At 45.3% G+C, this 15,174-nt stretch overlaps 2 protein-coding genes across 3 annotated transcripts; both read left to right on the top strand.

The window, feature by feature from the left end:
- The first annotated feature begins 418 nt into the window (after nucleotides 1-418).
- On the top strand, nucleotides 419-7,160 carry nt5dc3 (5'-nucleotidase domain containing 3). Of its 2 annotated transcripts, none has more exons than XM_076137156.1 (14): nucleotides 419-509; nucleotides 2,098-2,282; nucleotides 2,421-2,495; nucleotides 2,598-2,653; nucleotides 2,793-2,883; nucleotides 2,978-3,115; nucleotides 3,760-3,820; nucleotides 3,996-4,098; nucleotides 4,568-4,669; nucleotides 4,769-4,850; nucleotides 4,944-5,030; nucleotides 5,641-5,781; nucleotides 5,868-5,932; nucleotides 6,039-7,160. In XM_076137156.1, exons 1-14 carry the CDS (start codon nucleotides 464-466, stop codon nucleotides 6,289-6,291), a joined length of 1,485 nt encoding a protein of 494 aa, XP_075993271.1. In that variant the 5' UTR covers nucleotides 419-463; the 3' UTR covers nucleotides 6,292-7,160. The 2 variants fall into 2 exon arrangements, with proteins under 2 accessions (XP_075993271.1, XP_075993262.1); XM_076137147.1 differs by lacking the exon at nucleotides 419-509 and adding an exon at nucleotides 1,173-1,578.
- Nucleotides 7,161-8,197: 1,037 nt separating this feature from the next.
- On the top strand, nucleotides 8,198-9,571 carry parietopsin. The gene is made up of 4 exons (XM_076137756.1): nucleotides 8,198-8,543; nucleotides 8,678-9,006; nucleotides 9,101-9,346; nucleotides 9,428-9,571. The coding sequence occupies exons 1-4, from the start codon at nucleotides 8,198-8,200 to the stop codon at nucleotides 9,569-9,571; spliced, it is 1,065 nt and encodes a 354-aa protein (XP_075993871.1).
- Nucleotides 9,572-15,174: the final 5,603 nt, after the last annotated feature.

The following is a 15,174-nucleotide window of genomic DNA, read 5'->3' as shown; positions in this document are numbered from 1 at the left end:
CTAACACAACTACCTTGAAATATGGAAATGAAAAAAAATCTCTGTCAACACTTTAGTTACACTTTGATTTTTTTTTTAAATGACGAAATCTCGCAGTAAACTGACGCAGAGCTCTGATGACTTTTAGGAGGCAGACACGTGTAGATTCACTGTAGTAATATACGTGTGTGTAGTATTATATTATTACAGTTGTCTTTTTTGTTGTTGTAGTTAAATATCAGCGCTATGTCGTAGCATCGGGACGCATAAATGAGGAGGAATAGCTCACATCCCTGTGCACCACCGCCCTCTACCCATGAGGGGGCAGTGTATGAAATAGAAATTTAATATTAACTTAAGACATGTCCAAACTGAGAGATCGAGCTTGTGTAACTCTGTACTTACATACTCTGTCCTCATGTGCAAACACTAACAGTGATGTTTGTGGAACGATCTGACCTGATCTGAAATCGTGGTAGTGCTTATGTGTACTGGAAGGGTGTGGGGTGCAGTTGAAAAAGTCGTTACAGGTGTGTGTGTGTGTGTGTGTCTGTGTGTGTGAGAGAGAGGGATGCTGAAAATAATTATGTTGGAAAGTGTGTATTACTGTCTGGAAACTGTACATAGGGTGTGTATAGGGTGTGGTGTGCAGGGGTGTAAATGTGTTGACCTGCATTCGTGGAATTGAAGGGGCACATGAGTGATTTTAATGTGATGTCACTAAATGTTCGAAACACAAATGAAACAAATGTTTAAATGATTTTTCAGTTCAGTTCAATGAAAGTGTGTTATTATCTATACATCACAGCTGCCAGGTGACTGTACAACTGGATAGAGATCAGGCAAAGGAAATTGTCAGGAACAAAAACCAATAATCAATCAATAAATTAAATCAATCAATAAAAAAAGGCATAGAAATACAACAATTACTACACCAAATTGAAAGACAGAGGTCGACTGGGGTGGAAACAGTGTGAAGTATTCGTGCTCATTCACAAAAGAGTTCAACAACACAGGAACACTGACAGTGACGCGTTTATTACCAACATGTTTATTACATGTCATACGCACGTTACATGTAATACAGACATAATTATACACGCGTGCACAAAATAAAATCCAGGTCGCAGGTTTTTATCTTATCTTATTTATTGATTGAATCTTACTGGAAGCCTGTGAACACTGTGACGCAACACCGTCTGATACGCCGGCCAACGCGGATGTGACGTAACCGCGTCCGTCCCGGTGTAACAACGCACAGGAGAGCTTTGAGGGCGCGCGGTGTCCCTTCATCCCGCTTCGACCCGCGCACACACAAACACGGGGCCGTCACGTTAACAGCCATGGTGCCTTTGTCACTCAGCGTGTCGTCTCTCGGGAGACACGGGGAGTGTTTACGGAGGGCGTGTGTGCTCTATGCCGCCCTGCACACGTGGAAGCGGAATCTCGCCGTGATTCCTCACGGCGTCGGGCGGCTGCTGTCCCCAAAACTCGGCAGCGCGACGTCCGCAGCATCCGCGCGAAGCTGCTCATCGGACGGGCAGGACGTCACCGAGAAGCTGTGGTCTATTTACAGGGAAACCAAGAGGCAGACCGAAGGTATGAGTGAGTGTTTGTGTGTGTCGAGACTTGCAGGGGACACGCCTCTTAATGATGCACGTAGAAACTCAGGTTGAGTGTTTCCCCCCCCGTTTGTTGTCTTCCGCTGTATCAGACGACATCAATCTGCCTTCCTATCCCAACGCACCCTGATGCTATCTGTCACGCCCATATATAGTTTAAAGCACACGCAGGACATAAAAACAGTTCAAGCATTTCAAGAACAGGTTACTCTGCTTTTTATACATCAGTGTCTATGTTTATGAAGACTTCATATAAATGTTGGTTACCTGTTCTTGTTAATCTCAGTAATACATTCTTGGTGCAGTTGTAGTGTTTGGAAACTGACCTCATTATTTTTGTCCACCCCTGTACATCAAATGTGGTTATAGCCATATTATTACATATTACACATTTTAACTAGACCCCCGTCCCTACATTCACACCAACACACAATGTTTTGAAATGAAATGTGCAGTAACTCCCCTAAATTTGACAGAGTTCTGTTTTTCCTCTCAGATTCGATCCCAGCCATATCCACCAACTCCATCAACCCTGACACCATCTTTGCCAACAACGAGATGAGCCTGAGCGACATAGAGATCTATGGCTTTGACTATGACTACACGCTGGCGTTCTATTCCAGCCAACTTCACAATCTCATCTTCAACATAGCTCGGGACATCCTCATCGCCAATCACAGGGTGTGTGTGTGTACGTGTGTGTCTGTTTTGTCAACAATCCAACCACATCTGTTTGTTGTCATTCTAAGCGTATTACTTAGTTTATGTCATTCCATTGTTTGGAAGTTGACCTTATTGCCTGTTTTTCCTTTCTCTTAGTATCCAGAGGGTCTGAGGAAGTACGAGTATATCCCTGATTTTGCTGTGAGGGGCCTTCACTACGACGTTCAGAAGGTTAGATGGGATTTCTTGTCTGACTAAACATTTCACTATTTCACATCCATCCTAGCCAAGGTTGATGCCATGATTCGTTTTGTGAAATGTTTTATTGAACAGGCGCTTCTGATGAAGATCGATGCTTTTCACTACATCCAGTTGGGGACTGTGTACAGGTATCTACACGCTGAGAAAAGAATAATCATGCCATAATGAATACACCGATTGGAACTGAGGCATTTTGTAGTTTGTGATCTCTTTTAGGATCTGACACGAGATCTTCCCATCATGTTATACTTTGTGTTTCTTTTATAGGGGTCTTCATCCAGTTCCTGATGAGGAGGTGGTTGCCATGTATGAGGGTAGCCATGTACCTCTAGAGATAATGAGCGACTTCTACGGCAAGGTGACTCCTCTGTCAGCACCTATGGGTGACAGCACTGGCAAGGTGCAAATGTAAGAACCGCAACATGTGACCGTGTCCTGTCATTGTGCCGTAGAGTTCCCACGGCCACACCATGAAACAGTTCATGGACATCTTCTCCCTGCCTGAGATGACCCTGCTGTCCTGTGTCAACGACTTCTTCCTGAGGCACAATATTGACTATGAGCCGGTCCATCTCTACAAAGATGTAAAGGTGAGCTGCCTTGCCGTCATCCTCTTGTTTGCTTGATCTTTCTTAGCAATATCAAGCCCCGCCCCCCCTTATCCTGCCATTGTAGCCCCCATGTGTCAGTGTGTGTGTATACTTAAATGTGACAGCAGTATGTGTGTGAGCGTATTTATGTTTTTACTTTACGCTGAAGCCAGAGTGCCACCTTAAATTTAGCCATGAAAAAATCGGCGTCTATTTTCAGCTCAGCAGGCCGCCTCCCACCACATGCGTCTGTTCCCCCGGTGGCTCTGCCGGTGGAGGGGAAGGGGGGGGGCGAGGAAAGCAGCGCTGCATTCTGCCCTCTGAGGAGATCTGTCATGTCTGCACCGTGTGACAGATCGTCGCCCCCATACCGCCTGCTGGCACATTACTTCCAAGGGCACCAGTCTAGACGTTTGTCTAAACGTAAAGCACACATTCATGGGAAAGGAAAGCATTTGTGTGTCTCACCCAAGTCTCAGAACTTTTCAGCTCCCTTTCATTTGTATTCAGACCTTCTTTGTGGCTTCCAAGTCAACCACTTTCAGAAACAACAAAGTCTTGCTACCGGAGCTGAATGCTTAAGTTGTGTTGCCAATGCCACGACACCTCGACTAAGAGCTGTGTAATATTACCTCTTTTCACAGGAGGCAATCAGAGACGTTCACGTGAAGGGCATCATGTACCGAGCTGTGGAGGCAGATATCGGTAACTCTACCTTGTCTGCATTGATCTGCCTGTATGAAAAGCAATGAATTCAGGAATAACGAGGCAGCAATCTATGAATGAAGTTGAATTCCTTCCAGCTCGCCGCATTTACCTCGTTTCCCCCGCGTCTTGTTCCTGTCTCTTTGCATCTCTTCCTGTGTGTGTTTGCTCCCAGGGAAATACATCTGTTACGGCGAGGAAAGCCAAGCGGTGCTGAAGAAGCTGGCGGAGCACGGGAAGAAAATGTTCCTCATCACAAACAGCCCCTACGACTTTGTGTAAGTTTGCCTCTGGCTTTCATGTGAGAGAAGAAGAAGATAGAGAGAGTGTTTGCCAGAGTAATTAGTGTGATGTTCAATCTGGCAGACTGAAATATGGAACTGAAGTATTTACAAAGGGATCGTACGCCAGCGGTCCTCCCAACAACATTCAACTTCAGTTCTTGGTTTCATCATTCCTTAAATACCATGTCATCACTCACATGAGAGGAAGAAGGGAGGGGGGGGAGAGGAGAGGAGAGGAGAGGAGAGGAGAGGGCCTGTGAGGAATGAAGAAAGGGAAGTTAAACTAGCGAGTGAAGGAGAGGTGAAGGAGCGACTGGAGGACAAGAAAGTTGTTTCTCCACAGCGGAAACAAGCTGCAGAAAAGCATCACTCCTCTCTCTCATCACACACACACACGATGCTTTCAAACATCACCGACACAGGTTGTATCCGAGGTAACGACCTGCATGTTTGCCTCCCTCAGGGATCGAGGAATGAGCTTCATCATGGGAAAGGACTGGAGGGACCTGTTTGATGTTGTTATTGTGCAGGCAGATAAACCCAGCTTCTTCAACGACAGGAGAAAGTAAGTGTGTGTGTGTGTGTGTGTGAGAGCTTACGGGAGTGGCCTTTGTTATCAGTAAGCTGTGTGTAAGTCTGTGTGTGTGCCTTTTCTTTGCTGCAGACCTTTCAGGCGAGTGACAGACAGAGGTGCGCTGCTGTGGGACAGAATTCACCGGCTGGAGAAAGGGCAGATCTACAAACAGGTGCTGCCACAGGGAACTTCTGTAACAACTATCAGCTAACATGGCTCAGTTAGTAATATGTGTGTGTGTGTGTGTGTGTGTGTGTTTCCTTAGGGAAACCTGTACGAGTTCCTGAGGCTAACTGGATGGAGTGGGTCCAAAGTCCTGTACTTTGGTGATCACATCTACAGTGACTTGGCTGTAAGCACCACAACAAAGAGCTCATAACACACACGCAATGATAATGATAAAAGGGAGTAACCGTGGTTACTTAGAGAACCAAATCACCAGAGCGGCCTTAAGGGTAATCATTTAACCACAGCATGCAGACTGACAAGAATGCAAATGAGCGCGGGTACGACTCCTGCTGCACAGCGAGTAAACATCACTCTGCCTTAATTACTTCTTTATACCTGTAATCTATCAATCATTCCCCTCAGCCAGGCGACAAATCAGCCGGCGTCATCGCTCCTCTGCTGCGTGAACATTAATTAGAGTGACTCCAATTCAAAACTGTTAGCTCATCCAAACGCCGCATCTGATCATCTTGGAACGAAGCGTTAACGAAAGAAGAATGTATGTAATTATCGCTGTAATGCGGTGCCAGGTGCAGTCGCTCAGCTGTCTCAAGACGTGCTGCGCTGATGCTCGCCATAACACGTCCACTCAGCCACTAGGGGGCCTTTGTCTCAATCCATCTTCCCCCTGCTTTTCTCACACACACGGCTAGGAATCGGGTTGTATTCTGCCACTGGAGCACTGATCAACGTAGACGATCAGCTTTTGTGTTTTTTGTCCTTTTCCTCTGCAGGATCTGACGCTGAAGCACGGCTGGAGGACAGGAGCCATCATCCCCGAGCTGAGGAAGGAGATCAAGATCATGAACACAGAGTCGTACGTACACATGATGAGCTGGCTGCAAGCGCTGACGGGCCTCATCGAACAGATGCAGGTCAGGAGAGGAGAGACGTTTGTGTCTGGACACCCGACTTCTTCTCTTCCTATTCTCAACACTTCCCTCCTTCCCTTCCCTCACAGGTGCACAGGGATCCGGCATCTCAGGCGGTCGTCCAGGAGTGGATGAAAGAACGAGCCGACATGAGGTGAAGGAGATCAGTAGTTTTGTGGTAGCAGCAGTAAATGTGTTTTTCCTCAGCCTGTGCTCACATCAGTGGTCCGTGTGTGTGTGTGTGTGTGTTTTCACGGCAGATCGCAGACGAAGGACACCTTCAACGGCCAGTTTGGGAGTCTCTTCCGGACGTACCACAACCCCACCTACTTCTCACGCCGGCTGTCGCGCTTTGCCGACATCTACATGGCCTCAATCAGCTGCTTGCTCAACTACGACTTCCAGCACACCTTCTTCCCCCGACGCACGCCGCTGCAGCACGAGTCGCCCTTCTCGCCCGAGCACAACGCCGCCGGCAAGAGCCTCGGGACCAAAGCAGAGAGAGATGAGTGACGGGGAAGATATGAACTCATTTGTTGACGTTTTAAAACATAAGTCAGAGTTCAGTACAAATGGTGACGTTTGTCTGACAGCTTGACCTTCATCCTGCTGGCTCTGTTTATTAAGCTTTAATCATGTATCTGCTCAACAAATGAACGAGCAAATGTACCTACTGATTGTTTTGTGTGGTGTGTGTGTGTGTGCGAGAGACAGAAAGCAATAGATAATTTATTTAAATCACTGAAACAAAGGGTTCTCAACCTTTTAAACCAATCATCTCTGAGCAAACAAACATCTAAGTAGCAATAATTCTAAGACAAGTTTACAAATTTGAGCGTGAAACAACAGAAGCCGAGCGTTCACACACTGCACTCACTATGTAGCTATTTTCAAAAATATCAAGGGAATTTGAATGCCACCAAGCTGCAGAATGTTCTCAGTCCTGTGGCTCACCACTAGGGGGCAGTCAAAGTATTACTGATGTGTAGGAGGACGAGCCATGAAAGCACTGAGAGGCGAATTAGAGATTTATGTGTAAATGTCCCAACGTTGTTCATCTGTAAAGTGTTTAAGAGGCTGCTGGGGACGTGGAACTGCTTTACCTCTTCTTCACAGGACTTCAATGTGTTTTTGTGTGTATATATTTGTAACCATTTTAAAATAGTGAAAACAATAATAATCTCTGATATGGTTTGATGTCGATGTTGCCGGTCAGCACCTTAGTTTCATACGATGATGATGATGATGATGAACTTGCACATTGTGATACTGGCTGCTGTCGTTATGCAAAACTTCTTTGTGCCGTTTAAATTTAAACACACACGTCACACAATCATTGTTGATATTCATCACCGTTGCTATATTTAGAATCATTGTTGTTACTTGACCTGGAAAGCGGCGTTGGGTTTGTTGCTGATGGGTTCCAAAGCTTCTCCAGTAAATGTGTGCTAAGTGCGCCCACATGCAGGGATAAACGCCGAAGAAGAATGTTTGATATGATTTAGAGTTTTTAATTGGAGCTTTGTCATCTCCTCCTTTGTTCCTTTGTGAGTCGTTCTTTTGAAGTGTGTTTGTATTTCACTATTTATTAAAGTGGAAGTTTTACCTCAGCGTTTACCTCGTCCAGTGCTTCCATGTGTCAAACGAGTTCACACCTGAACTCATCCTGATCTTACTGAGGAAACCTAACAGAACATTTAGAACATTGATCTACAATGAAGAAGAAGCTGCACAACTCGACTCATCAATCGGCCCGTTAGAGCAAAAACAGCAACCAACATCAAAAGCACAATTTAGTCCATCTTGGTTCAGACATTAAATTATAGACCTGAATCTTGATTCTAAGACCTACAGTTCAAAGGTCATACGCCTCAATGTAAAAGTGGTCATCACAGCGCCACCAACAGGCCGACAGGTACCAAAGATGAAATGTGTTATTGCCTGGATCACAGCCCACCTGCACAACCTGCTTTCCATGTAATCCTGCCAATAATCTGGCAGACAGATGGACAAACAACAAACCGGCACAGGTGATGTCTAATCTCCTTCACTTAGGTTCTGATGAATTCTATTATTTAATGCCTGCTTGTTAAATATGTCAGTTATTCCTGTTCAATGTCTTCCTGCTGCTTTGCTATCCGTACACGTCTAGATGATCACATCTTAATTTCTCTCAACCTTGCAATTACCATGATAGCCCTGGTTTTATTGGTTCTAATCCCCCCCTGCATCATGTTATAAAACCAATCTCCCATATTGCTTTTCTCAGAGGTGCACAATCAGATCTTAGAAAATCCCACAGAGCCAAATGGTTCAGTGGGGGATCAGAATTGATAAGATCGATGACGCCGGGCCAACGGCTGGGCTCAGAGCTGCTGCTGCTACCGGAGCTGAAGCTGGTCAGTCGATTTAGGGCGTCATGGACAGCAACAGCACGCCGTGGAGCGCCGACTCCAACCCTCTGCAGACCGAGGCGCTCACTGTGGCGCCCACCATCTTCCCGCGGGTGGGATACAGCGTCCTTTCCTTCCTCATGTTCATCAACACCATTCTAACGGTCTTCAACAATAGCCTGGTCATCACCGTGCTGGTCAAGAATCCGTCTCTCTTGCACCCTATGAATGTTTTCATCTTCAGCCTGGCCGTGTCGGACCTCATGATTGGCCTGTGCGGCTCCTTTGTCGTCACCCTCACCAACTACCATGGTTCTTTCTTTCTTGGCCACTCGGTCTGTGTGTTTCAAGGATTTGCTGTCAATTACTTTGGTGAGATGTTTATTTTTACAGTTAATTCCATAACTTTAGTGCAGCGTGTCAAGAGCAATGTTGTTGTCTTTGAGCCTGGACAGAAGTCGGCACACTCTGATCTTGCAAACGACACTGATCTCTCTCTGTGGTAGGTCTGGTGTCTCTCTGCACCCTGACGCTGCTGTCCTACGAACGCTACAAAGTGGTGTGCAATCCCAGCGCCGGTTTCAAGTTAAACATGCGAAGAAGCATCGACGGTCTGCTGGTCATCTGGGCCTTCTGCTTGTTTTGGGCCGTGATGCCATTGCTTGGCTGGAGCTCCTACGGACCCGAAGGAGTGCAGACCTCCTGTTCGCTGGCCTGGGAGGAGCGGTCTTGGAGTAACTACAGCTACCTCATCTGCTACACAATCCTGTGCTTCATCATCCCTGTTACAATCATCATTTATTGCTACTCCAAGGTGCTCTCCTCCTTGAATCGGGTGGGTGTCTTGTCTTGTATCTCTCAATTAGAAGCAGGAAAGGTTAAGAGTCCATGCTAGACAATGCTTATTTAAATGTGCTTTCAAATTCTAGCTGAACAAGAGTGTGGAGCTCCAGTGTGGACATTCCAAACAGAAGGACATGGATCACGCCATCTGGACGGTGCTGGCCATGATCATATCCTTTTTCGTCTGCTGGCTGCCCTACACGGTTCTGTCGGTGGTGGTTGTCACGGTTCCGGATATTTACATCCCTCCACTGATCGCCTCAATGCCCATGTACTTTGCCAAGACCAGCCCCGTCTACAACCCCATCATCTACTTCCTCTCTAACAAGCAGGTAAGCAGTCGCGAGCGCATGTCTGAGGAGGAACAAGGAACGGTGCCATGACATTTACCGCCTGCCTCTCTGTCCTGACAGTTCCGCGATGCTTCTCTGGAGGTGTTGTCGTGTGGCCGTTACATTCCCTGCAGGGACACCGGCGTCAGCATCAAAATGCACTCCCTGAGGACGCCGTCAATAGGCAGGACCATGAGGATGCAAAGCAAAGTGTTGCCCCTGTGATGCTCTCCAGACTCAGAGGTCTCTACTGTGGCCCAGCGAGACCTGGACTGGCTCAGAGACTTTACAACTGACAGGAGGTGGACAAAATAACAAGGAAACCACACAATACAGTCCAAAACTATTATAGTAGTAGAAGTAGCACTGGAAGATTTTTTGTTTCGGACAGCAGTAGCACTTGTAATCTTAGGCTGTAGCTCTCAGTGACATAATCCGTTTGATTATAGTTTAAAATGTTCTGCAGGTTTGTCCATCCTATTTTTACTTCTAAAATGTTCTTGACTGTAATAATGTAGATCTTTAAACTGTTTTCTTTTCTTATTTGTGTGCATGTGCGTGTGTGTGCATGTGTGTGGGTGTGTGTGCGTACAGGTGTGTAATGTACGCTTGCCAGAAAATCAGAAAATGCTGATTTTGTGAAAAACACGTTTTGTAAACTAGTAATATGCAAGGTTACTTTCTATCGAACCTGTGAGGATTATTATTGGTGAGAAGCAGAAAACGTCTGACTCTGTCTTTGTGTTTAATGAATAATAAATACTACATTTTCAGGCTGCTGGGCACGTTGCCCTCTGCTATAAAAAACATAGCTGGGATATGTGGAGCCAAGTTTGTCCATAAAACACATTTAAAAACAACTTGTTTTCAGATAAAGAAAAACATAAAAGACAAAAATCAACAGAACACGGTTAAGACCTACAAATAAAAGTAGTAATGAAGTATAAGCCTCTGGTCCTTTGATCTGAGTGACGTGAAGGTGGAGGGTGGGTCTTAAATATCAAACGGCGCCCATACTGTCCTTTAAAAACAAACTACAGAACATTAAAATCATCTGTAGAGCCAACAGGCAGCTAGCAAAGGAGAAGGAAATGGGTTTTTGATGATGTCATTGAGGATATTAAAGCTGTGTGAGATAAATAAAATATTGTTTACAACAGAATTAATGTAGGATTTAGTTTAGTGTTGCTCCGTAATGAAATGAGGCCACAGTCAACAATCTGTCAGACATGAGACAGACACAAACACACACACACACAAACACACAAAACACTGTTTCACAAACTACCGCACTGCAATACTAATAATGCCCTCTGCTAAAACTGTGTGTGACTGTGACTATGAGTGTGACTGTGTGTGTGTGTGTGTGTGTGTGTCCGACTGTGTGTGTGTAAGTGAGATAAAGCAGGCATAAAAGTTAATATAACAACATAGCACCGGACGTTGTAGGAGTAAACAGACGCTCGTTTCCGGTGGCCCCGCCTCCTTCACCTGGCCGCGCTTCATCCCTAGTATAAACACACAACACACTCATTTATAGCCCCTCTTCTTCCTCCATATGAGCGCTGCTTCTCCCGCCGTACTTGTTACTTTCTCCCTCCGTAGACACTTTGTTTGTTGGTTGAAACGTTCGTCTGCTTACCTGTTAGACATGGATACAGGTGAAGAGTCGGCACGCGCATCTGTTCACTGTCACGAGTCGCGTCAGGACCCCTGGTTCTGTGTTGACGGGGCTGCCTCCCTCAATTGCCTGTCAGCAATTACTGCACCAGACTTGATCGTTGGGGGACACCAAAAGGGAAAGGGGCAAAAAATGCTTCCCAATTGATTTGACCTTTATTTAACCAGTAAGCTCCCACTGAGATACAGTAACCCTTAACCTACATACTGACGAGTAAACAACATAAATCATACTGTGGGACAATATGTGGACAAAAGACACATGCAGACACATACAAACTCAAAGACCAAGAATTATATAGATGATGTTTTGTCAAGGCATATTTAAAAAAATCTCTATCTGTGTAATTTTGTGTTATTTAATGTCAAAAGCAACACTGAGAACAAAAAAGGTCAAAAATCAATCTCCATGTCAGTTGGAGACGTTCATATGTGCAGATTTCGCAAACTGCCTGCGTCCAAACCTCCTTCTATGCAACATGCAAATGAACATTCATGAATGTATGCCCAGTGATCAGCCAGGCTGATCCCATCCTCATCCTGTATATTATTCATAACGCAACATGTAAGTCCTGCTTTTCGCCAACGCACACACAAGATGTTTAGTCCACAAACTGCAAAAAAAATTAAAAATCACACTCCAACATAAGCCACCAGTATGAAAACAGCATTTACTTGATGAAGCTATTCATCAGCTCCAGGGAGGCTGAGAAGCTGTTTGTGCCGACACACACACACAGTGTTTCCTACATGAATGGAACAGAATAAAGGCTGCACTCGGTAAGTATTTCTACCTTAGCAGGCATTTCAGAAAGAGATGAAATATGCTTAAGTGCTTCATCCAAACCCAGTAAATCACTGCTAAGAGTAGTACGACTCATTTATCATAAAAAATGAGGATAACTGATAAAACTCTAATTACTAAGCTTATGTTTGGAGAAATGTTTTGTCTCTATTAGGAATCAGGGTCAACTTAACTTGAAAGTGATTTTATTTGATTCAAAATGCAATTGCTGTCGATTTGATCCCAAAGCAATTTAGATATTTATGTAACACACTTTATATCAATTTTCTTCTTATCCAGTTTGATTCTGTAACATGATTTGATTCTGAAGCATCGGTGCAGCAGCAAAAACTGTAGATTCATGAAATAATCAAACCACTTTAGGAGTGTTGGGTTTCTGCTCGTCTTCTGAGATGCATGCAGAACGATCAGGAGTGTGTGGCACGTTGATCTAATCCTAGATTTGATGTATCCTCTAAGATTATGATCTTGATTCAAAGAGCATTTCACACTTTGCCTCCAACAAACGCGATTATAGTGTCATGCTTTAATCCCGCAGCATGGCTCTGTGTGTCTCAACAACTCCCTCAACTCCCCCATCTGCCAATGCTAATGAGAAGCTTTTAACCTTTGTGAGGGATTAGATTAAACAGCCAGCTGTTTTGTCTAAATAGGCATCACACACACACACACACACACACACACACCAGAGGCACAGACACACACGTCTAAATGGGAATCTGGCGTCATTCTTCAGCAGAAAGCAATATTAATGGTGGTATCTTCTTCTTAAAGTTTGTATTTTGGTTTTAAAAACATCAATGTCGCTTTTCAATTAACAGTCAGCCGCTCCCTGCTTGGTCTGTGCAGCGAGCAAACAGTCAGGTGTTAATGAATTTGATGCACAGCGAGGACTCCCAGGTGACCTCTTGGTGGCGTGGAGCGATAATGAAAAGGGCGGATACTTTGGCGTCACTTGTCCAAGCTGTTGTACCTACAGACTCACAAATGGGTATTCGTCCGTCAGCAGAGAACCACATGTCTGCTAAAGAACGAGGATCCATGTTTGCTTGGTTATCACAGAGAATCTGAAGGTAGGAGAATTAAAATGTTGACTTTCTGAACCCGGAGATGCAAAGAGACTCCACGTCTGCATGGGACTCTGGGAACGGCACCGTGTGGGAGCAATACATAGACATTGGATTTGTGGTGGCAAACTGTTTTACTCTGCTGATAACTTCTTTTGTCGGGATTGCAGCAAATATTTTTGTCACGTTCGCCGTTTACCGGCAAAAGTCGCTCCAAACATGGAATAACGCGCTGCTGGTGAATCTGGCAGTCATAGACATTCTTCGCTGTGCAATCGATTGCCCCATTCTGTTCACCATCGTCATCACCGTGTACCAAAGAGGGCATGTGGATGAAGTCATCTGCAACACGCAAGTGGCCTCTTTCTCTTTCAGCTGCTGCACACAGCTGCTGACGCTGGCATGTATCAGCGCAGAGAGACACCAGGCTATCGCACAGCCATTCAAAAACGCTCAAAGGAAGAAGAGAGTTATCATACTGATTCCCCTCACATGGATTTTGGCAATTATAGTGGCTGCTTTTTGTGTGACATATGTGAAGGACTCATCCGTGTACGTGAAATGCAGAGGATCACAGTGGGAGACGACTTCATCCTATGACACCTTTGGACTTTACATCGTGATCCCACTATGGGCGACTTGCTTTAGTGTGGTCATTGGATTCTATGCAAGCATATTTACCTTAGTAAGAAGTCACAACCGCAAAATATTTGACAAAGGCACTACAGCTGTTCCAAAAAAGGAGAAAGTGAAAGATGCAGAAGAGCAGAAGAAAGACGAGACTGCAGCTGTCGACAGTCAACAGAAGAAAGCAGAACAGAGTGACACTGTGAAGCAAAGTGAGCAGGCGACACACGCTGAGGCCAATCCTCCTAAGAAAGATTCAGCGACCCCATTGACCTCAACCAAAGAATCTGAATCTGTCCTCGTTGGTTCAGAGAATAAAAGCCTATCGCAAAATCCGGCAAAGATAATCGAGTCAGGAGCGGAGCCACCGCCTCGTCCTCCTGTGGTGCAAGTCAAACCAAAGTCGCCCAATAAAGACGCAGCGTCTGATTTAAAGGTGTTATTAACGGATCCACAGGGAATCTCCAAAATTCTTAATGACAGAAATGAGCCAGAAGATAAAAGGCAGATTGACGATGCACAACTACGTCCCAAAGTCATGCAAATTAAACCAAAGTCATCCGATGGCAATGCAACCGATGATCTAAAGAGCTCGCCAACAGAATCACAACAGGCTCTAAAGAAATCTGCTGATCAAAGTGAGTCCAAAACTGCAGTGCAGACTAATGAGTTGACCAAAGTCTCCACCGCAAAGACTGAAAAGAAACAAACATCAAAAGGAGATGGCGCTGAAAAGCCACAAAACATTTCAAGCAATAAAATCCAGTCTGAAGACAAAGTCCAGCCTAATGAGGAACCCTCTGGAACCAAACAAAGGCCTCCTGAGGGCTGCTCCGCTCCGCCAAATGACCCCGAACCAGCGCAGAACGGTGGAGGAGAAACGCTGACCGTCGCTGTAACAGAGCAACCGAGTGCATTACCGCAAGTCTCAGGCGTTGTCGCTCAAGCAGACGCAAACGCAGACATGTCGGGCGCCGTTTGCATGAGGCCCTCTAAGGCCAGCAAAGAGAGAGCCAGCAAGAAGAAGGAGAGTCAAATGGCAAAGCGTTCCGGCTACATCATCCTCACCTTCCTCTTGTTCTGGCTGCCGCTCATCACAACCAGCCTGATGAATTTTGCTGTCTACAAAAACAAGAGTACACAGGTAAGAGTCTTACAGTGAAGTCCCACAGTTGTCATAATCTACTGCTTGTGGCTAAATTCAAAACTATTTCACACATTTTTATTGAAAGTACAGCAAATCAGACAAATCCTATCCTAAAATACAAAATCCTCAGTTTCTTCTTTTGTTTGCGATGACAGTTGTTAACATTGTGTCACTTGTTTCCTTTGCAGAATGTGATCATCCTGCAGGTGAACTTCCTGTCCGTCTCCATCGCCTGCGTGACATCACTCAGCGACCCCATCATCTACGCCGCGGTGAACCCTCAGTTCCGGACAGAGTTTTATCGGCTCAGGAACAGACTGAAATCCACATTCAACAAGTGAGCGTCCACCTTCACGTGGCAGTGGACCGCTTACGTTGGTTCGTTTCAAATGTTGACTGCATTAAATTGCTAAATGTCAATGTGTAAATTCCACTTCCACGCTTGGTTGGGTACGCCTCACGCTGCATTATCCACAGTCTCATGCATGCTATATTTCCTCAA

The sequence above is a fragment of the Genypterus blacodes genome, unplaced genomic scaffold (genome assembly GCF_046128005.1).
Source record: "Genypterus blacodes isolate CSIRO-AG114 ecotype Tasmania unplaced genomic scaffold, CSIRO-AGI_Gbla_v1 ptg000015l_1, whole genome shotgun sequence".
Lineage (NCBI taxonomy): Eukaryota > Metazoa > Chordata > Actinopteri > Ophidiiformes > Ophidiidae > Genypterus > Genypterus blacodes.
This window is presented reverse-complemented; position numbering and strand designations above follow the sequence as displayed.